Source organism: Haliotis cracherodii, unplaced genomic scaffold, assembly GCF_022045235.1.
Source record: "Haliotis cracherodii isolate W230 unplaced genomic scaffold, xgHalCrac1.p SCAF_20, whole genome shotgun sequence".
NCBI lineage: Eukaryota > Metazoa > Mollusca > Gastropoda > Lepetellida > Haliotidae > Haliotis > Haliotis cracherodii.
This window is the reverse complement of record NW_027266276.1, coordinates 11,840,893-11,865,467: the sequence shown is the minus strand read 5'-3', so window position 1 is coordinate 11,865,467 and position 24,575 is coordinate 11,840,893. Positions and strand designations below refer to the sequence as shown.

The window sequence follows — 24,575 nt, the reverse complement described above, 5'->3', positions numbered from 1 at the left end:
AAAACGTTAATATTTTCATAGGCATTATCTCTATGATATATATACGAATCTAACTATACATATCGCAGTTACTTTTGACAGTGAGCATAAATCAACATTGTCACTTGGAAATGTCAACAAGGCATTGAAATTTCAGAATGCTTTCACGTACGCTTGATTCATATTTGGCCAAAGTTTGAAGTGTTGAATTATATCTTAGAGACAATATTATCTCCAGAATCACGTCTGATACATGTCTCTTAAACCATACCTATTCATGCCTATTACAGCGCGACATGGATAATGTAACGAGACGATGCAGCGTTAGCGATGCGATAGTGTCCACTTTATCATCCCAAACTGGCTCCCACCGGAGATATCGCCTGGGTGAGATCAAATGATATCTACAATGTAGATATCGCTGCAATGAAATTGCATCACAATGCTTTGCAGACCATTGAAACTGTAAAAGTTGAAAGAATGATGTTGGATGATAAATAAAATCTCACCCTTGTGTCTTTTGATATCAAATATATCAACACTCGTTGATAAAAGTGGAAAGAATTCGTTGGCAAGCCTTGGAGTTTTTCCACTTTTATCAACTTGCGTTGATATATTTGATGTCAAGAGACACTCAGGTGAGATTCTCTATATATACCCATAGCTACTTTTTTTAGAAGTTTTATCCCATATATATATATATATTGAAAAAGGTCTTGTATACTATTAAAAAAAGTAGGGGATATTGGATTTACAAGATTTATGACACGGAAATTGTGAACCCAAAGAGGAAATAAATGACGAAAAGACATTAAGGGAACATTTGTCAATTTATTCCACGCCTTTCGTACTGACAATGAAGCACAGATTTTCATACTAAAGGCAAAACCAAACTCAGGATCAAACAGCAAAGTTGCCATGATATGAAAGCAAAGTCAATAGCAGGTAACCCCCTTTTGTTGGCTGGACAGGCACGGATACGACGTGGCATACACCTTACGAGGCGTTGCAAGTCATTTTGGTCAAGGTTATTCCACCCCTGTAGCAACGCAGCACCAAGTTCTTGGACAATGGTAGGACGTTGTTGACATTGACGTAACTGCTGTCCAAGCATGTCCCAGACTTGCTCGATGGGGGACAGGTCCGGACTCAGCGCTGGCCATGGTAATGTGGTCATATGCTGCTGTTGGAGGTAATCTGTAACAATCCTGTCCCTGTGACATCTTGCATTGTCATCCTGGAAGATGAAACGGCGGCCATGACGACGTGCAAACGGCACAACATGGGCTGCCAAGATGTTGTCCCGGTAGTACTGGCCTGTGACACGTCCGGCAACAACATGTAAGTCCGTTCTTCCAGCAGCAGTGATGCCTCCCCACACTATTACAGATCCACCCCCAAATTGATCATGTCTAATGACGTTAACATCATGGAAACGTTTGTTTCGTCGACGCCACACCCTCCTACGCCTGTCCAGGAAGTCCACAGTGAACCTTGACTCATCTGAAAAATTACATTGTTCCAACGTCAGTTATCCCAGTGTTGACGATCCAGACACCAACGGCGTCTTGACCTAATGTGATGATCTCTCAAACATGGAATGACGCGAGGAGGCCGGGCGTGTAAATGACCTCTGTGCAGTCGATTTCTGATCGTCTGGGCACTCACTCTCACACCAGTGTCTGCTTGTAGTCGAGCTCTAATCTGATTAGCCGTGACACGATTTCTCAAGGCTAAAGTACGGATAAATCGATCCTGTGCATGAGTTGTCGCCCTTGGTCGACCCGAGCGTCGTCTATCGTTAACAGAATGTGTAGCACGATGTCTGGACCATAATCTGCTTATGGCAGACTATGAAACGTTCATCGTCCGTGCCACAACGGTCTGTGTTGTACCAACCTGTAGCATGCCAAGGGCACGTAACCTTTCATTTTGCGTAAGTCGGCGCATGTCACCCGTTTGGTAACTGAGTTCCAAAACAATTAAACTGATGTTTCCACCTTCAAATTTCCTTCCAAAGTGGGTATAACCTTCAAATTCAAAGTCGTGCAAATCTGGTGTTAAACCCCCATGATCATTACTAGCATCACGTGCAGATCCTGGGGTTGCCATTGCCGAATTTCATTGGAAATAATTCCTCTGTAGGGATCTATATTACTTTGTCACGTATTCATTTGCATTTGTTACAAGTATCATCGCAAAATGAAATATCCCCTACTTTTTCAATGAACTACAAATACCTAAAATTCAGCTCTAACAAGTATATACTCATTATGTAAATACAATGATAGTAACTATATATTTAATGAACAAAAATTGTCTTTTTGAAAATATGCTGTAAATGGTTTGGTTGTCTAGGAACAGTTACATGTGATCAGTGTTGCCACCACATTTGGAAAGCGGTGTACTAATTAATGTGGCACACCTTGCTCTGCTCCCCTTCTCAGACTCTACAACTACATCTGAGAAGCTCTTGGCATGACTTAGAAGCTTGTGGAAGTGTAGTCCACAAAGGACACATCCTGTTAGGTTGGTACATCACCAATAACACAGGCATTCAGTCTCATTGGCGATGTATCAATCGAACAGGATGGGACGAACATGAGTCACGCAAAGAATTGTTCACTGAGAAAGGCAGACACTGATTTCATTCTTTCTGGTGCTTTTCACCAACATGTCAAGGGATGCATTTCAAGCTGACCGATGTTGAGGATTGTTGCGTGTCGATTCCCAAATTGGAACAATATGTTCGCCCAGATTCTGTACGTTAAAGAACTTAACCAAACAACCAACAAATAGTATACAATCAACAATTGTAATACATAATAAACTAGGTTTACAAATCATTACAAATGACTGTACATCAATTACAATGGCAGTACACAATATAGTGGTTGTCCAATATTCAATGGCAGTATCAAATACAAAGTACGATGTCAGTGTTGAAGCCAAAGGTTCAGTGATAATAATATTCATCTATCCGCAGCAAGCTTTCATGATGGGCCAAGGCTGGAAATCCGGGGTGGTAAGTGATCCTCACACGAAAGCTGGTCTTGATGTAATCAAATGTGAAATGACAGGCACACGCCCGCTCCACTTATATAATCTGGAGGCCACAGGTGGCCCAGTCGTCTAAGGCGCCGCGATTCGCTGTGCAGAGTTGCGTCCCTTGAGCACGCCAGAAACCTCTGATTGTTGGTTCGAATCCCGGTTCGTCCCGATTATTTTTTTAGGTTTGTCAGCACAATACCCATGCTCGTCGGTTTGAGACCAGCATCACTTCGGGCTTTCCTCCCACATAAAGCTGACACGCCGTAACATAACTGGGATACTGTTAAAAGCAGCGTTAAACCCAACTCACTCACTTATATAATCTAACTAGTAATACATTGTAATATACTTTTATCCTTATGTTGAAACCTTTCATTGTTTTTAGTGGTGAGTTGTAAAAATCAGCGTCAACTTAATACGATGTATAATACTGTATTTCATTTTATTGATCAATGTGATCAATAAAAGTGACAAATGCACGTAGGAATTGCGCAACACAGGTCGCGAACTAGTCTAGGTTTCTGCTATATATCATCCGGGTACTCACGGAAAAACACAATAACAAAGGCAAAACCAGTCCCGGGGAATTGATTTAGATCAGTGCCCCTTTAATGTGACATATTAATTGAGTTTGTTGTCTTTATTTGTGTGTGGCCGTTTTGACTTCTATTTTTGAGGCCATTCTAACATTAGGCCGTTTTGATCTGTCATCAAAATCGTTTACAGGGAACACCACAGAGATATGGTTGTTGCAGCTTTCCCGTGTACAAGTTCATCAATGTAGTTCTATTGCTTATTAATTCCATAAGGTCTTTCATAATGTGGCTAAAATATTATTTGGAATTTCGCTGGTCCGTTTTGACCAATGAAATTGCTCATTTATATGGCCCGCGGGACAAGGCTATAAATAGCTTTTCGGTTTTTCCTCGGGCCGAGTTGACTGCGTCTCCATTATATCCACCCCAAAGACCTTGAAAAGGTGACTGGCAGAATCGCTGGGACACGAACACTTTGAAGATGATAATAATTAAATGCGGTTGATCTAGACTGTCTGAAAGCGATCATAAGTCAACTGAACAACTCGTCAAGCTATCAAAAGTCAACCCAAGAGAAGACGCGCCACCCGGAGACTTGCAACGCCTTCAGCAGCAGCAGGTACCCTCCTTCGCGGTCAGCATGTGATTGTTTCGCCCAGAACTGCAGAAGGTAACGCCCCTAGAATTTCTCATTATGTATCTAATTACAATCGCAATTAATGCACTTAAATGAAGTCTTACCTATATATGAGCACATTCATTTCTGTTTACAATTGGATAGTCAAATAATGACCGCATCTTGTCAATTCAATCGTGATAATGCCCCGCCCATGCTAGACGAGTCGATCAGGCGCCATCTTGTTAACGTCACCTAATTGCGTATATACTCCATGACAGTCAAGTTAAAAATAGATGCACAACATGATCAGTCACATGACATTACAGACATGCAGGAAGTTTACAAACAGTAGACTGGTTCATACGATTGTTCTAATGCAAAATTATCATCAGATCAAGTTTGATTAAAATGTGCATTGGTGAAAAGGTAAGTTTTGACGTATGTTTTCATTACTTATTGAATACCTTACATCGTGTAAAATTGGTAAAATAACTTCAGCGACAAGTGGTGAACGCTTTGATGTCTTCAGTGAGCTGGGAAGCGTCTGCTTTGATTACGTCATTAAGCCAGGGCATGAAACACCCAAAAATTTCAGCCAGACTACAGGACTGGCTAGCTGAAATACTTGCCAGCCCTGACCAAAACCTGCCTGCCCACTATAATCATATGTTTCTCAGGATAATTTAATTACAAATATGAAAACTGATTGCTTGTAACATAAGCGTATCGCTAAATGGTAGGTTGTCTAATATCTACAGAGCTCCAGATAAGCTGCGTATCTGCGTAGAATACGCATCAGAAATGCAGAAATACGCAGTAAAATAAAATTCAAGCGTATCAAATACGCAACGAACATTACAGATACGCTACAAAAATAAAACTTGTGCGTATCATCAAAATATTGTGAAGTAACCCTGCGTATTCGATTTGCAAATCAGCAACATATTTTGAAATTATAAACGGGCATTCCGTCAACCTTGCCAAACTCCAAGATGACAGTTACATCATGATCATTTTCCATCACACTTTCTTGTGGAAGTATCGTGGTATTTTTGAGTCCCATAAAGCTCTCGAACCCACACGACACCAGTTGGCAGGGCCTAGATGAATAGTGTTTTTAAATATTTAACTTAAATACCCACATGTGTAAAAACTAGTGGGTAACAGAAATTTGAATACCCAGATAGAATTACTGATACCCAATGATTTTAAAATGCATGGGTAAAATACCCACAACACCAAAAGCTTATCTGGAGCTCTGATCTAACGGGGTTTCTTTTTGGTTACATTTTATGATTCATCTTTACATGTGAATTAATGCTTATCATCGGGAAATATTTAGAATATTTTTACCTATGAAATATAACCCGACCGTCGGGCATGGGGATTTGAAAATCGGCAGTCAGCCATTTACAGACAGCCCGAGTTGAAATCAACCCGTCTCGGATGGTCGGGCAGGCAGGTATTTCGAACACTGATTAAGCTTGTGGTGACTATTGTTCTGAGGCTCGAAAACAGGTGACATGGATAGGCCTATATTGTACACACATCCCGACGTACTCTATTTTCGAACAGTTAGATTGCATTGCTGATATTTCGACGGATGAGTGAATCAAATTCTGCTTCACAATATCTGGCACGGCCCGGTTAACGGTGCCCTGCATGGAGCTGTGGCCTCTCCGGATTTTACTGTACTATGCACTTCCGTTAGTAAATGGCTGACTGACGAACCTAGCTCTTTCTCACTCTTTTGCTTTGATGTGGGCTTTACACCCCCACAAGCTATTGAAACATGGTGGCAGCGGAAAAGAACTATCTTACTCACTGTGTGGTTTGTGTTTAACCCACTTTTCATTGACAAATGACTCTCTGTGCCGAACTAACTCAAATTCACACCGGCGGGTTACCGTGTGTAGAAAAAACCACGTGGATGGAGTGTGTTGCATATTCAAGGATCAAGTGGTAAAGGCAACAATGCAGTTTACCGGGCGCAGTCCGAGCTCTACCATCCGCTCAATTACCGCGCTATAGTGCCACCGCTGTCTCTTTATACCGTTACCGTGCCTCACGCTCAGGTGACTCTCGCTTCACGATCCAACACCCGTTTTTGGTCTTAGGGAAAGTTATACTCGGACCCCATGGTATCGCGGCATTCATCGTATCGCGGCATTTGTGATTTCTGGTATTTCACGCGGGACACGCCTCTTAGCGGCTGTCTTTTAATGCAAATCAGTAACCAGGAAGTGCTCACTTCGTAAACAATTTCAATTTCCTCGGAATGTTCCGTCTGCTGTAAATAAGGAGTTATTAATCCGTTGATACATATTTCTGGCATCTGTTGTAATATTGCCTTACCCCCATCTATCAATGGCCAACGATATAACCCGCAGTTCCCCAAGTAAACTTTCTCTATCGACCTGAACTAGATCATCTGCATATTCATGGCGACTAATGAGGTAACGGAAGTTACGTAGTCCGCACATTTTTTCCCGCTCTGTGCCCAGAATCTATTGGGAGATCATAAGGGCCATAATGCCAAACTTAGACATACGTTCTTCACTAGTAACCAAAAGACAAATACATACTTTGGGCATACTAGGAGTGCTTTTTATATATTTATTGTTGACTTTTAACATTTTTCCATTTTGTGACAAATTATTGTCATTCAATTTTTTTTAAACAATCTTAAAATATCATTTCTGATATTTTGATGTTGACTTATAAAAATATTTTTTACTTTTTGGTAAATATGCATTGAATACCTATTGCTGATAACGCATTTAGAATTTTACTTGTGCTGTCTTTGCACTTGTCTGGACAAATCACTGATGTCTTTCATTATCATACCAAGTGGATGGTAGAATTATGTCCTCTTTTTGTCCAATTCGAACCTCCATACACAACTTTTCTCTGTACCGCGATACGATGGAGTTCTCTCCCTTGTCAAACAGAGCGCGAGGCCCGGCTTTTATTCAGAGCTGCTAATGTATATAATGAACTTTTATCAGTAAAATATGCATTGTTTGATAACATGAATGATATCTGATACAGAGAACACGAATAAACATAAAGGTCAGTGAGTGCATTTTGTTCCGTTTAGCGTACATGACAAGTACCGCGATACCCCGAGGTTGCAGGCTACATATCTTTACAATCAAACACCCGTTCTCGGTCTTAGGGAAACTTACACATCTTTACAATCAAACACCCATTCTCGGTCTTAGGGAAACTTACACATCTTTACGATCCAACACCCGTTCTAGGTCTTAGGGAAACTTACACAACTTTACGATCCAACACCCTTTTTTCGGTCTTAGGGAAACTTACACGTCTTTACGATCCAACACCCCTTTTCGGTCATTAGGGTCAGCTGGCTTTGGGCAAGGGTTAGCCATAAATTCTGACCTTTTCAAGCGTTAATCCAGTTAATCCCATTGGTCGGTCATGTTGACATAAACAATTGCGGGTGTGGTTTCAAGAAAAGATGAATGGGAGAGCGGGCAGTGACGTCACACGCATGCGCAATTCATTGTTTACTGAATTACGCATGCATGTCGATGGGGATTCTAATGACCTGTTAAACGAGCACTGGTTACATGTGATAGCGCCTGTGGTCCAGTGGTAGAGCGTCGGCTAATTAACGCATTAATTAGCAGAGCCGGTGAGCCGGCGAAGCGCGTTCGAGCCCCCAAAGCGCTAATTGGATCTGAAAAAGTGTGCCCGGTATAGTGCACTACTCCCTAAATTCAAGTCAATAAAATGAATTCTAACTCTGACATTTGAAAATGTCATCTGACGAATCTACAGAAGATCAGTCTTGTCAAAACATGGCGACTACTGTCAATGATGAGAGTCATATTAGACCGCCTGAACCTCTGAAATTAGGGGATGATCCTGTTAAAAACTGGACATTATGGAAACAAATGTGGGGCCATTACTGTGTAATCACCGGTAAGAGTGATGAAACTTGTAATGTGAATATCTTCAGATCTTACTTAATTTCTACCATGGGAGTAGAAGGACTACAAATCTACAACTCATGTGATCCTTCAGAAACTGACTCTGTAAGGAACATTATTGAGAAGATTGATTCACACATTCTTGGAGAAAGCAATGAGACTTTTGAAAGATACAAGTTTAATACTAGAACTCAGCAACCAAATGAGAATGTTGATACTTATGTAGCAGCTATTAAGCAGCTTGTGAAAATTTGCAACTTTGTAATTGCCTTAGCGACTCTCTTACTAGGGACAGAATTGTTCTGGGCATATCTGATGCCAATACTCGTAAACGCTTACTGCAGGAGCGCAACCTGACACTTGCAAAATGCATAGACATTTGTCGAGGTCATGAAAACACAGCATCTCAGTTGAAAGTAATAACAGCAGCACAATCTGGTGAAGTAAACAAAGTCACAAGACAAACACCACACATGTCAAAATATCACAGAGAAAGCAAACAACATAATAACCCCAAACCTGCTTACAGAGGTACAAACAACAGTCAAAGGTCAAATACTTACCAGGGACAACAGCCACGACTAAACACCTGCAAGTTTTGTGGTAGAGAACATGTATTTCGCAAAGAACTTTGTCCAGCATGGGGAAAGACCTGTAAGTTATGCAAGAGACAAAACCACTTTGACATATGTTGCACATTCAGCCAGAAACCTGTCCATGGGGTACAATTCAAAGATGATTGCTCTTACAATACAGATATATCAGAAGATGGCTATGTATTTACTCTCTCAGAAATATAGACAGTTGTTAACAAAGTTAACACACCAGATACGTACAGATCTTATCTTAGCGAATATGATTTTTGATGACAAGAAAACAGTGACATTCCAAGTTGACTGTGGCTCAACAGTGAACATTATTCCTGTCAAGTTTGCGAACTGTGCATTACAGGACAGTGAAACACAATTGAGAATGTACAATCAAACTCTCACAAAGCCACTAGGAAAGTGTATCATGAAGATCACCAATCCAGAAAACAAGATGACATATGACATCAAATTTCATGTCATCAAAGAAAACTTGACACCACTTCTTAGCAGGAAATCAGCAGAGCAGATACAGCTGATCACTGTCAAGCTTGGTGTACTGGTGTACTGACACCTGTTACTGAACCCACAGAGTGGTGTTCCCAAATATCAGTCCAGGTGAAGAAAACTGGTCAATTGAGGGTATGTGTTGACCCCAAATCTCTTAATGAAGCTCTCCAACGGGAAAAATACCTGTTACCGACTATAGAAGATGCACTGCCAGAGATTGCTAAAGCCAGAGTGTTTAGCAAAGTTGATCTTACTCATGGGTACTGGCACTGCGTACTGGATGAAGAGAGCAGTTACCTTACCACGGTTATAACCCCTTTTGGGAGGAACCGATGGTTAAGGCTTCCTTTCGGAACAAAAGTTAGTTCAGAAATATTTCAGAGAATGTTACACAAGAATCTAGAAGGTTTAGAAGGTGTTTTCTGTGTAGCAGATGATGTGTTTGTGCATGGAGAAAATGATGATATCCATGACGCAAACCTCCAGCAATTACCTCAAAGATGCAGTGAGAGAAACATTAGACTGAACAGAGAAAAGTGTGTCTTCAAGACTGATCATGTTGAATTCCTGGGTCATGAAATCACCGCAAATGGACTGAAACCAGACAAAAAGAAAGTTGAAGCAATCCTGGAAATGGAGACTCCGACTGATGTTGAAGCAGTTCGACGCCTTCAAGGAACTGTCAACTATCTCGCTAAGTTTCTCCCAAGATTGTCTGACGTCATGGAACCAATAAGAAGACTCACTCACCAAGAAGTTAGGTGGGAGTGGACTGATGAACAAGAGACCGCTATGACGGAGATCAAGCAACTTCTGACTGTGTTGAGGTACTATGATCCTCTAGAGGAGCTACACATCAAATGTGATGCTTCAATAATGGTCCACAGTACATGAGCGAAGAGTTCTCATCATTCACAAAAGTATGGGACATTGTACATTGTACCAGTTCTCCTAGACATCCAAACGCCAACGGCAAAGCAGAATCAAGTGTGAAAGCAGCCAAAACAATGATGAGCAAGTGCAAGAGTTCAAAGATGGATCCCTATCTCTGTTTGCTTGAACTTCGGAATACTCCGACTCAGAACACGGGGACTAGTCAGACCCAGAAGTTGTTCAGTCGAAGGACTACATCACTAATGCCAATTTCAGGAGAACTGCTGATGCCTGGAAAACACAGTGACTACCTGAATGATCGCAGATAAATAGAGAGTGCCCAGAGGAAAAGATCTCAGTCCTACAACAGACATGCGAGAGACCTATCTCCCTTGGAGGTCGGAGATATAGTTCGCATGAAATCCTATCGACTAAGACAGAAAGAGTGGGAGAAAGGAACTGAGAGTAAACGACTTGACGAACGCTCTTATGAAATCGAGGGTGAGAATGGTTCCTACAGAAGAAATAGAGTACATTTGAGAAAATAAAGCGAGACCTATCCACCTACTCCTTTCCCAAAGTTGATTCCTGCAGTGGAGACAGGTGTAAGACCAGATGTTACACCTGTGACTCAACACTTAACAAATGTGAAATCACCTGACCCTGTCTCAGTACATGAGACGAGCAGACCCAAATCTCAGGTAATACCTGTACTTGAAGTTCCAGACAACCCGAGACGATCTACCAGACACAGCAAGACGCCTGCCTACCTCAAAGACTTCGAGATGTCCATGAAGTAGATCAAAGACCTGATGTTCCTGTTCAAATTAACTGTTAATTGATAATTGTGTTCAGCGTTCAAGAATTAGCAAAAGACTGTAACTTGTGTTAATCTTCGGTGAATAAGCTCTTCAGTTAAGAAGTAATAACTCAATAAGTTCATTACCTTTCATGGTAATCTTAATCATTGTATTAATCACTAGTACAAGTGATGCTTTATTTGCTCCTGTTCTACGTTAAAGTTTTAAAGCTTTTCAAAAAGGGGAGGATGTTACAATATCTGCCACGGCCCGGTTAACGGTGCCCTGCATGGAACTGTGGCCTGTCCGGATTTTACTGTACTATGCACTTCCGTTAGTAAATGGCTGACTGCCGAAACCTAGCTCTTTCTCACTCTCTTGCTTTGATGTGGGCTTTACACCCCCACAAGCTATTGAAACAATCAGTTGGTGATGGATTCAACAATAGCATTCAGTTACATTCCGAACGAAAAAAAATCCTCGATAAAAGGCGTGACCTCCATTACCTCGTCTGTAAACTTCTGCTTCACTCCAGTGAAGTCATCAGTTGTCAAACACCTGATTGGTTTTGCACTTCAGCAGGGTGTTCATGAATGAACAGACATGCGTTCTCAACATAATTCTTGCAGGTCGGCATTAAAAGTAAAAAAGTAATTCAAAGTTTGAAACCTATTCACACAATATGAATATTTGTCAAATTAGTGTTCACGCTATTAACTCTTCCCCTTCTTCATGACACAGGCACCAAACTTCAGAATGATGACGGAATGTTCTGACAGGTGTACAGTACAGGTGTTCTGCTGAATACATTACAGGTGACCTATCTTTACATTCTGCACTAATAATTGATATTATAATTATAATTATAATTGTACTCTAACTGCTCTTTCTGCCTCTTATTATGTCACGACTTTGTATATGATACATGTATGTCATCCAAAACTGGCTCCCACAGGAGATATCACTGCAATGAAATTGCATCACAATGCTTTGCAGACCATTGTGATGTCATTGGTTACCATGTCACAATCAAATGACATCACTAATAGCTCTGCTACTGAAACTGAAACAGTACTTTTTACACATAAGACACTGCCTATTAAGGCCTACAAACTGAAAAAGTTGGAAGAATGATTTTTTATTATAAATAAAATCTCACCCTCATGTCTTTTGATATCAAATATATCAACACTCGTTGATAAAAGTGGAAAAACTACTCGGCAGACCTCGGAGTTTTCCATTTTTATCAATCTATACTGTACTTAGGACTGTTACATATGCCGTATGCAGTCTAGCATTGTCATATTGAAAGGGCTTGCTACATGATAGGAATAGGGTGCGGATGTAGGTTTTCATTACAATGATATTTTGGATGTTAAGGTGAGCTTGCACCAGGCTTGTTCTACCATTGTGGTCGCTCTGTGACTGAAATAATACACATGCGACATTAAATTTTAACTCGCTCTACCAGTGTGTGCAACTACCACCCCATTCCCAAATCTGTCATCCTAATGTATGCATGCAGTGTGATAATGCTGTGTCAAAACAACACCTCTGACAGGTTGTCTGGCTCTGAGAAATGCCCCACAAAGGCGGATATCCTTCACAATCCTGAATTTGATACTGTTGTAGAGTATGATGTACACCTTTTCCACAAATGACGTGACACTTGAAGATCCGGGATAGAATAGGTCATCAGCAACCCATGCTTGCAGTAAAAGGCGACTATGCTTGTCGTAAGAGGCAACTAACGGGATCAGGTGGTCAGACTCGCTGACTTGGTTGATGCAGGTCATCGATCCCAATTGAGTGGATAGATGCTCATGATATCAATCACTGGATTGTCTGATCCAGACTTGATTATTTACAGACCGCCGTCATGTAGCTGAAATATTGCTGAGTGCGGAGTAAAACAACAAACCAACTAAACCAACCAACACAAATGACGTAGTTTATAAAGTGGCCTTTATCAGCTGCTGTGAAAAGGGTCAACTTGACCTGGGTTGGTCACGTGAGGTACCATGCTGTTGGGACCGATGCCAAAGTCTAGAGCTGATGCGATTGGACACATTGAATACCCTGGCTACAGTCGGGTTTCAATGATTCAATTCTGTTCCATTGTGCGACGTAGGGTTACATTGATGAATAAACTGACCCATTCTTTTCCCAGTGCAAATTTAGTTATTGTAATAGTTTTTTGCAATAGTTTATCGAGCAATTTGAGATCATTTGCATATTTATAGCCTCGTATATACGTTATACCAATTTAAATTGATCAGAAGTTTGATTGAACATGATCCACTTTTGTGTAAATTTATGCTCATTGTGTCCATCAGACAAACGAATCTAAGGGTGATTGCTTTCCAGTCGCCTGAGGTTACGTACAATGCATCGGTTATTATTAAAGTGAGTTTTGTTTGAATTTTGAAGTAAATGTTCTGGAACTTTCAGTTGAACCTTGTAGGGCTTTTATAATTTTGGCTACTCAGCCTACCTTGTTTTTTGGCTCATGTCATAAGTAGGTCCAATTTAAAGGTCAAGGTCGCGGGATAAGAATTCACACAATTGTTCTGAAAAGACTTTTAAAATGGTTGCATTTTAAGAAATTCAGTAAGGTAAAAGTAACTGTCAGGGCATCAAGGTCATGATCATTAACACAATTATATCCTGGGTTTTTTTCAGTCCAGATTAGGAAATTGGACTTCCTTTGGTCATGGCCACTTCTGGTGACCAGTCGGAAGGTCACATGGACACTTCTGAGCCTCAAGGTCACTTGCCCATTTCTGATGTTGACATGGCCAGTTCAGACGAGGAACCTGAAGGTCATCTGGTAATGGCAGGTTCAGCTGAGCATGAGGAGGACCTTGACCTAGTGAGATTAGGTAGAGGTGGGTGTCACTGTTGCCCTCTTTAGTGTCACGATGTTTGTCATTTATGAAATAATTTACACAGGAACAGTATTTACAATTTTGTTCAAAAGCAACAACTGAAACTAATCAAATCCTAGGAACATTATTAACTATTTCTCTGATCAGGAAATGTGTTACTTCAGTAATCGAGATTGGTGTTGACAGGACTCGGCTAATATGCTGGCCGGCTAAACAAATGCTAAGACTTTTGGTCCTGACCCGTGAAGATTCTGGGGTCTTCAGCAACCCATGCTTGTCGTAAAAGGCGACTAACAGGATCGGGTGGTCAGGCTCGCTGACTTGGTTGATGCATGTCATCGATCCCAATTGCGTGGATCGATGCTCATGATGTCAATCACTGGATTGTCTGATCCAGACTTCATTATTTACAGACCGCCGTCATATAGCTGGAATATTGCTGAGTGCGGCGTTAAACAACAACAACAACAACAACAACAACACATTTGGTCCTGGAAAGTACTTATCTACAAAAAATGTATTTCTTATAGCATGGATTGATTGTAGAATAAGTAGAGATGGTGCACTTTCCTAAAAATTACCGTAGGAAATTAATTTTTAAACTTAGTCTTGAAAAAAACTTTTGATTGTTGTCATGGATGCATTCTGTGAATAATAGCAATGAGCTCCAAATGTTTTTTAATTGCTGCATTTGAAGTCTTCATTGTATAACATTCCAAGGCATACAGGGAGAGTTGCTTCACACATTTGGCTAGTGATTTAAAAAAACTAACTTGATTATACTTTACTTTTCTGAATAGACTGGCTAGTGTTATTGATGTTGCCAAAGAGTTTCAATGCATCTTTTCGGAAAATGACAAAATAAATACGTTCAATCCTTTTAATGGATTTATGTCCCTATAAATATGATAAGGGCATTAAACAATAAACTCTTGATAGCAATATTCCTGGAGTGTTAAAACATAAAAAAAGAGAAAACCCCTCTCTGATGCACTGCATCTGATTCAAAGGTTTGTTACCATGGTTACTGATGATTCCTCATTGATGTTGACAGGTGACCATCCTTCAGGGAACTCCCAGGTGGCCAACACTCTGAACATCATCACAGGACAGGCCGGACAAGGAACACTCGGGAGAGGTGAGCGTTGATGGCTGAAAGATCAAATTCAATTGACAACTAGATCTTGTGGAAGATTCATGTGCATGTGCTGATTATATAGTTGGAATCCTACAATGGATTATGATTCTTCTGATTATGGAAAGGGCTTTGTCACTTTTATGTATTAATGTCATCATATTAATTACGTATTTATCTGGTCCAGATTTGATGATTTACAGACCACAAACATACAGCTGGAATGTTGCTGAGTGTGGCTATAAACGGTTTAACAAACAAAAAATAGAAAGGGGGGCTTTTGTTGAAGGGTAAAAGGGACACAACACTGGCTTCAATCTCATTAAAATCAGATCTTAGTTCTCGCCACACTAAACAAAGATCTGAGGACATCCCATTACGGGTCAAATCAGAACGACCTTTCATCCGACCAATCAAAGTGTCGCTTACAAGAGACGTGAAAATGACAGTTGGAATGTGTTTTCTAATCATGCAACCTCGAACAAGTTGAGACTGGGTATTCAAAATTTTAATCGAGAACTGTGTCAGCATATATTTCAAGCGTAGTCTGAAATGGAAGTGGCCAGTTTGAAATGAGTGCCGTATAGCTCGAGAAAGCTGCTTTCTAATTGACTGATGCCGACTTCTTGTTAGTTGTTTTGGTGGTCGGTCAAAGTTCGCGACCAATCAGAGCATTGCTTACCAGATCAGGAAAGTGACAGTCGGAATGTAATTACTAATCATGCAACCTCGAAAACTTTAACTCCGAATGATAGTTACGGGTTTAACGACTGAATCCATACCATCTAGACCATCTATTAGCCATTCCAGAATGTTCTTTTGTTCAGGTTTTAAATTTGTAATCAAGAATTTGTCAAAATATGTTTCAAAGCGTAGTTGCCAATTTGAAATAAGTGCCGTAAAGCACAAGAAAGCTGCCTTCTGATTGGTCATTCCATTGATCGGTCTGACGTGACCCGTAATGGGATGTCCTCAGATCTTTGTTTAGCGGTACACCATTGGCAGACATGTATTTCAACATAAAACTCTACCAACCCCTCTCAATGAACTCGTTGCTGCTCTCACTGATGAAGGGAACAACACAAGTCAAGCTGACATTTGTGGTCATGGACAGAATCTTAGTCCAACAAAGATTTGATACCGCTAGTGGAGTAATCAGAATGCTGCACTTTATAACATACAACTCAAACCATTCAGACTAACACAAAGTTGTTTGACACTAGGGGGGAAACTACATCATGCAATGGTACGCTTCACATTACTGATCCAAGATACATTACTTATTTAAGCATAAGTGACACCTCCCCAGCATTTTCTTCCGTCAAATATCGCAACATGAATTGTAATTAGCGTTTCATAGTCATGACTTAAACTAGCCGCTACGAAGATGTGACTACAACTAACTTTTCCTTTTGAACCTGCTCTGAAATATCTAGTCAAGATATTTTCACTCGTAATTTGTATCGTTTCACCCCTATGTATTTTATTGATATGGTAAATACAATCAAAACTATCGATTTTACTAACTGAACATGATACTATTGATCGAAAACTGATTTAACAATCGATTTATTGACTTTAAGTGCTTACCAATAGCAATATATCGATATTTTGATTTATCGTGACACCCGACTATGAAATAGCCAATTATGTTGTTTTGCTCTGTTTGTATCCTAATGTTTCCTGTGTGGTAAATGCTTTTCATTTGTTCACAGATACTCTGGATTTACGCACAAACGAAGCGAGGAAGATGTTTATTCCAACTGAGGCCTACAAAGAAGTGAAACGAAAACTGAAGACATTTGGTCATGTGACCATCTGCGGGGCTTCAGGAGAAGGCAAGACAACGATGGCTCTGGTGTTGGGTTCACAGTATGTACCCAAGGGCTACGAGGTCGTGTTTGTGGACAACCTGGAGAAGTTTGACTTAGACCTCTGTCTGAGTAGACACCCCAGAGTATTTCTCATAGTAGATGACATGTTTGGTACTGTTGGATTATCTGCGAATACTTCACAGGTGAAATTCTTTCTGAACAATCTTCTCCTCCATTTAGAACAAAAGCAGCCAGCAGGGGAACTGCAGTCAGAAGAAGATGACGTAGATAAATCCAGAAAGAAAGTGCAGGGCCAAAGCGAAAGTCAAGCAAAGGATATTCGTGTTATCTTCACGTCAAAGTCATACAACTTCAATGATGGACTAGCAAAACTGCAGTACGAGGGTTTCAAACTGTTCAAGGGTCAGACAGTAATGGATTTAACTACGCAAGATAAATACTGGCTTTCTGACACTGAGAAAAGGACAATATTTGAACGACATAGGAATGCTCTTGGTGACTGTTCCATGCAACATATACCTGATTACAGTGAGCTGGAAATCAATTCAAATATCTTTGGATTCCCTCTTATTTGTAAACTTTGTTTTGAATTTTCATCATTCTACAAAAATGCAAAATCATTTTTCAAGGAACCAGTGTTTTATCTTAGGTTAGAACTAAAGCATTTGCTTGAAGAGAGAAACGAACGATCGGCCATTTTGGCTCTGATGCTACTGTGTGAAAATAAATTGGACCTGACCAAGTTAGACAGTGGAGGCGAGGACAGGGAAATGGACAGCCTGGTCAAAACTGTTTTACAGCTGATGGCTGATGCTACATGTGCAGGCATGTACAAAGCAGCTAAAAGTTTGAGAGGTACATTCTTCACAAGAGGAGACACTGTTGGCTTTGCTCATTCTTCAATGTATGGTGCTTGTGCCTGTGCCTTGTACAACATCAGTCCAGTCTTTGTTTTGAAGCACTGCAGTGATGATTTTCTGTTTGAAAGACTACAAGGTGATAAGGTTGATGAAACGAAAGTTGACGATCATCTCCATTTGATATATGTCTCAGAGAATTATGATGACCTCATAACCACAAGGTTTGCACAGTCAATTAAACAAGGACAGTTTTCTAAATCAGTGACACATCCAATTCTCAAACAAGACAGGACAGTTTCTATTTTGCTCAGCAAACTTCAGTGTGACGGGACAAAACATCTCCATCAGGATTCTATGGAGGAACCGTGGCTTCACAGGAAAGAGAAAGGAAAATATTTTCTGTACTGGGCTGCTCTTGGACATAATGCACATCTAGTCACAGATATAGAAGACACAACTGGAGAAGAGTTCACTCAAGGAGAGATCAGTGAGGCAATGGAAGGATGTGCACAAAGCAACAATGTGACAGTATTGAAATGGTTGTTCACGAGGAGTGAAAAACCTGACCATCTATTGACACTGAACAGACTTTTGCTGGTAGCAGCTGAAAATGGCAGCTCGGAGACACTTGTTTGTCTACTGCAGGAAGGCGCTGATATTAACACAAGTGACAAGAAAATGCAAAATGTCTTTCATCTGGTCTGCAAGTCAGGAATGGAAAAATCCCTCAAAGTCTTGTTAAACTGGAACCCTGGGAATAATGTTATAAACTCTATTGATGTGAATAGCAGAACCCCTGTCATGGTTGCAGCACTAACAGGATCAGAGGGATGTTATCAGTTACTGAGCAAAGTATCACAAATGGATGTGATAGACAAGTATAGATATGAAATTATTCACCTTGCCTGTCGTGGTGGGAACACAGCTATAGTACAACATGTCCTGTCTCCCTCTAACATCAACAGTAGAGGGAGCCATGAATGGACACCAGCTATGAAGGCAGCTTTCTGTGGACATCAAAGTGTGTTTGACCTCCTTGTGTCAAACCAAGCTGACCTCACACTGGTGGATACATTTGGTGATAGTTTACTTCATCTTGCCTGTGTTGGTGGGAACACAGCTATAGTACAACATCTCCTGTCTCCTTCTAACATCAACAGTAGAGGCAGACACGGATGGACACCAGCTATGAAGGCAGCTTTCAGTGGACATCAAAGTGTGTTTGACCTCCTTGTGTCAAACCAAGCTGACCTCACACTGGTGGATACATCTGGTGATAGTTTGCTTCATCTTGCCTGTCAGGGTGGGAACACAGCTATAGTACAACATGTCCTGTCTCCTTCTAACATCAACAGTAGAGGGAGGCATAAAAGGACACCAGCTATGAAGGCAGCTGTCTGTGGACATCAAAGTGTGTTTGACCTCCTTGTGTCAAACCAAGCTGACCTCACACTGGTGGATACATCTGGTGATAGTTTACTTCATCTTGCCTGTCAGGGTGGGAACACAGCTATAGTACAACATCTCCTGTCTCCTTCTAACATCAACAGTAGAGGGGGGCATGGATGGACACCAGCTATGAAGGCAGCTTTCAGTGGACATCAAAATGTGTTTGACCTCCTTGCGTCAAACCAAGCTGACCTCACACTGGTGGATACATTTGGTGATAGTTTGCTTCATCTTGCCTGTCGTGGTGGGAACACAGCTATAGTACAACATGTCCTGTCTCCTTCTAACATCAACAGTAGAGGGGGGCATGGATGGACACCAGCTATGAAGGCAGCTTTCAGTGGACATCAAAATGTGTTTGACCTCCTTGCGTCAAACCAAGCTGACCTCACACTGGTGGATACATTTGGTGATAGTTTGCTTCATCTTGCCTGTCGTGGTGGGAACACAGCTATAGTACAACATGTCCTGTCTCCTTCTAACATCAACAGTAGAGGGAGGCATAAAAGGACACCAGCTATGAAGGCAGCTGTCAGTGGACAACAAAGTGTGTTTGACCTCCTTGTATCAAACCAAGCTGACCTCACACTGGTGGATACATCTGGTGATAGTTTGCTTCATCTTGCCTGTCAGGGTGGAAACACAGCTATAGTACAACATGTCCTGTCTCCTTCTAACATCAACAGTAGAGGGATGCATGGATGGACACCAGCTATGAAGGCAGCTGTCAGTGGACATCAAAGTGTGTTTGACCTCCTTGTGTCAGACCAAGCTGACCTCACACTGGTGGATACATTTGGTGATAGTTTACTTCATCTTGCCTGTCGTGGTGGGAACACAGCTATAGTACAACATGTCCTGTCTCCTTCTAACATCAACAGTAGAGGGGGGCATGGACGGACACCAGCTATGAAGGCAGCTGTCGGTGGACATCAAAGTGTGTTTGACCTCCTTGTGTCAGACCAAGCTGACCTCACACTGGTGGATACATTTGGTGATAGTTTACTTCATCTTGCCTGTCGTGGTGGGAACACAGCTATAGTACAACATGTCCTGTCTCCCTCTAACATCAACAGTAGAGGAAGCCATGAATGGACACCAGCTATGAAGGCAGCTGTCTGTGGACAACAAAGTGTGTTTGACCTCCTTGTGTCAAAACAAGCTGACCTCACACTGGTGGATACATCTGGTGATAGTTTACTTCATCTTGCCTGTCAGGGTGGAAACACAGATATAGTACAACATGTCCTGTCTCCTTCTAACATCAACAGTAGAGGGAGACATGGATGCACACCTGTGATGAAGGCTGCGTACAGTGGACATAAAGATGTGGTTGACCTCCTTGTGCAGCACAAAGCTGACCTCACACTTCTAACAGACAGTAATGAGGACATCTAATGTGTAGCTGAGAGGGGAGGACATCCTACACTAGCCAAGTATCTACAAACTGTCTTATCAAAGAGGACAACAAGATACTAGATAGCTATAAATCACAGATAAGTAGATGCTTTTGTTGGGTCCTGACTATGTCTTTTACATATCAGTATTTGAGTGAGTGAGTAAGGTTTTACGCTGCTATTAGCAATCATCCAGTAATATCAAGGCAGGGGACACCAGAAGTAGGCTTCGCACATTGTACCCATATGGGAAATTGAACCCAGGTCTTTCGTGTGACTAGCAAATGTGTCCTAATTTCGAAGCTGGTACCTAGCTCATGGGGGTCTATTTTGACCTTCGGACTTCAAAATTCACACTAAAATTAAACTGTTGTGAGGACCAGTACAAATCCAATGATAGTAGTTGTCATTGACCAGTAGCAAGTGAATGCAATGATTGTCAATGCTTCTGTTTTGCTACAAATTGGAATTGAATAAAACTGACAAAAAATGTAAACAAAGAAAGTACTGTATTCGACGTAATAAGCGCCCCGCTCAAATAAGCGCCCACGGCGATATTTGTTAATATATTGGCTAGTGAACGATCCCAGTTAGCACCCCTTCCGATGGATCAACGTACACAAGACATTTATTCGTGTATAATACACACTCATGTGTTATATGCACAGTTAATTATGGGGAATTAAATTCTGGACAAAATTATCTATCGTACATAAACATTTCAGGCTGTCAGCATAAACCACGAAATTTATCTTTCAACTCTGTTTTTTTTTCACCAAAATAATATTCTAATAAGAGCCCCCTATTTCTAGTGCGCTTATTACATCGAATACGTTTTTTGTGTCTTGTTCAAGCATTGATCATGTTGATGGATGGAAAGGACATTGCTATTCAACAAAGGATCTTGTCACCAAAGCATTCACAAGACAATACATGTACCTTGCTGACACTGATTGGTTTTCACCATTACTTACAGCGAAAACAACCAGCTCATTAATATGACAGCATGTTTGTAACTGTTGATAGCTAGAAAGATCATTTCAAAGGTGTCAGTACCTGATGATCAAGTGTGTAGTGTTATTATAGTTGGGATATAGTTCACACCTCATCCGTCCGTCCATCGTTTCAGGAGCACAATTCAAAGACCGTTAAAGATTTGTCAGCAAAAGTTTGCAGATATATCAAACAGATCCTGAAGTTGTTCCTTTTGCTTTTTAAGGATTTTTTACATTTTTATTTTTCCCTGTATCCATGGAATCAAGTTGGACCTAGTCTCAAAAGGGGGTGGATTTCGTTTCCGGAACAGAACTCACAAACCGTAGAATATCTCTCAACAAAACTTTGCAGATAATTCAAACAGATCCGGAAGAGGTGCTTTTTGCTATATCAGCATTTTGGGCATTCTTATTTTTCTATGCTTCAAGGAAAACAATTTAACTCTGATCTGGTGTATGTTGTTTTCAGAGCAGAGTTTGAAAATCATGAAACATTCTTAAACAAATCATGCCGGGTTTATCAATCATGTCCTGAAGTGCCTTTATTTTGAAAATTTGAGAAAAATTTCCCCCCTGTTTCCATTGAGACAATTATGTGTTCGATACTTGGATGGCCAATTGGGCTTATATTAAAGAGCAGGGAGATATGTCACCTTCTGATGACTCTTGTTTTACAAGTGAGTACTGGAAATTCATCTGTATCAGATTTAAAAAAAGAGGTGTTACAATAGTTTGGAATCTCATTAAAATCAGATCTTTGTTCTCACTACTGCTAAACAAAGATCTGAGGACATCCCATTACAGTTCACGTCAGTACGTCCTTTCATAATCTTTGACCGTCCAATTAATAAGATTGCAATATTTTGTTGAATTTATTTTATTTTTTGGCTCATGAATTCTTGAGCCTTGTTTGAAACGTATAATATCTGTGAATAGTTTTGTTTCACTTGGTGGCTGTGTGGAATTGCGATTTATGAAGTGTAGTTAGTACAATTAAAAAAATGAAACTTTTCTTGGATAAGTCCCTTCATTTGCCAGATTAGGACAGCCAGCTGTTTGTTGCTGGCATATCTTGTTTTGTCATATATCAGGGTCCTTTATGACATCAGAATTCAAACAAGTACATTAATTAGTTTCAGTAATGAAAAGAAATTATAGGGATTATACAACTGGAACTGTCACCCAGTCTTCCATCTTCCAAGTGTGGACTGAAGACACGTCTGTGCTAGAAATACTGGGACCTGACCCGAACTGTGTTCATCATGTCCTGACTGTTTTACTAACTAAGTAGTGCTGTGAGCATTCACTTGTGAATGAAACTTGGCGCAGTGCAAATGTTGTTGTTATTATTATTATTATTATTATTATTATTATTTATCAAGATAATAAGGGAAGTATCCCTTGAAATCAAATTTCTTCCTTCAGCTAACTTCTTCACTCTGCAGACTGAATGAGTTTTAATACTTTAGGTCATACTTGATCACAAATGTTTGACCAATATAAGTTGTGAAAAATGTAAATAGCTAAAACAGACTTAAATGACAGGCGAAATCATCTTCTCAGTGCCTGAATTTTCGTTTAGGGGATGATTTTGCCTGTCGCATTTTATATAAATACTTTCTATGAAATACATGTATGCAGATACAATATGATGTTGAGATTACATTATTGATGATGGCATTCAGGTTATGAATTGAACATTTTAATAATCAATTATTATGTATGTCATGGAGATGAAGGTGAAATATTGTGTAGATAATATGGAGGATAAGTTTCTGTTTGGTGCCACAATCATGATTGAGATGCTACTGGTTGTGACTGTTTGTTATAACAATACTCTTTTAGTTGAATGAGTTTATATATGTTTTCTGAGGGGCACGGATGGCCCAGTCGTCTAAGGCGCCTCGATTCGCTGTGGACAGTTGCGCCCTTGGGCACGCCAGAAACCTATGATTGTGGGTTCGAATCCCGGTTCGCCCCAATGATGTTTCTAGGTTTGTCAGCACCATACCCGTGCTTGTGGGTTTCACCGAAATGGTAAGCACCTGAGACCTGCATCACTTGGGGCTTTCCTCCCACATTAAGCTGACATGCCGTGATATAACTGGAATACTGTTAAAAGCGGCAATAAACCCAACTCACTCACACTATATGTTTTTCTTTATTGTAACAGACCACATTACATAGTGGAAAATGCATTAGGTTTTAACACTTAAGTGTTATCCCAAATATAACATTTGTTACATTTGACCACTTTCTAAATGGCATTGTGTATTCATAGCTTTCGGCCATGGGAGCCGTGCCAATTTACACTTGTCAGGGGGGTACTCAAAGTATGTGATCCAGACTACCAGTTTGGTTTTAGATCGCTTTGTGTGCTGGGGATCAGGTGCCTCACCCTGGCAGGTGTGGGTTAGAGTCCCGGACGGGACTCAACCCAAAAAGTACTAGAATCTGTACTTTACTAAGGAAGTGTTATCCCAAATATAACATTTGTTACACATTGTAAATAGTTGTCTGTCTATCTCTATAACAGGTATATAAGGGTCATAGCTTGATCAGGTCATAGGGCTAGTTCATTCTACGTTTAAGGGAAGTCGGGTTTTTCCATTAAAGTGTCATTGTTTTACTGTCTTGATCGAAGGACTTCAGCCTAGTTCTTTGCTTTGATTGGTGGATTTGAATATCTGTCACCAGCCATCTTAACAACTGTCACCATTTGTCACAATCATTTCATTGCCCCACAGTACAGATCAGTTCTCACGTTAATATTACTTACTAAACTTCGTCTTGTGTCTAAAAGTATATTAATCTTACTTATTGTATTAAATTACGTTTGGTAATCTAATATGTGTGAATTTGTAAATAGTGAGGGATTTGATGAGCCTGAATGTGTCTGTGGATCTGTGATATGTTGGATCTCCTAGTAATGGCTGTGTACTCAAATCATATGCATATTGTAACCTTTATCTGTATGATTATCCCATGTGTAATAATCAGGAAAATTGTAAATATGGACATATTTAGAAAATGTATACATTGTCTGCATTGTGTATTTATCATCAAGTCATTGTTTGACAGTATATGAATGTTTTTTTATCA

The 24,575-nt window shown here is 40.4% G+C and overlaps 1 protein-coding gene across 1 annotated transcript in view; it reads left to right on the top strand.

Moving 5' to 3' along the window:
* LOC139470319 (ankyrin repeat and KH domain-containing protein mask-like) overlaps positions 1 to 20,524 on the top strand; it is a 47,982-nt gene extending 27,458 nt beyond the window's left edge. Inside the window, 2 exon segments of the mRNA XM_071252689.1 lie at positions 14,926 to 14,946; positions 18,421 to 20,524. Coding sequence (XP_071108790.1) covers positions 14,926 to 14,946; positions 18,421 to 20,479 — 2,080 coding nt within the window. The 3' untranslated portion in view covers positions 20,480 to 20,524.
* Positions 20,525 to 24,575: the final 4,051 nt, after the last annotated feature.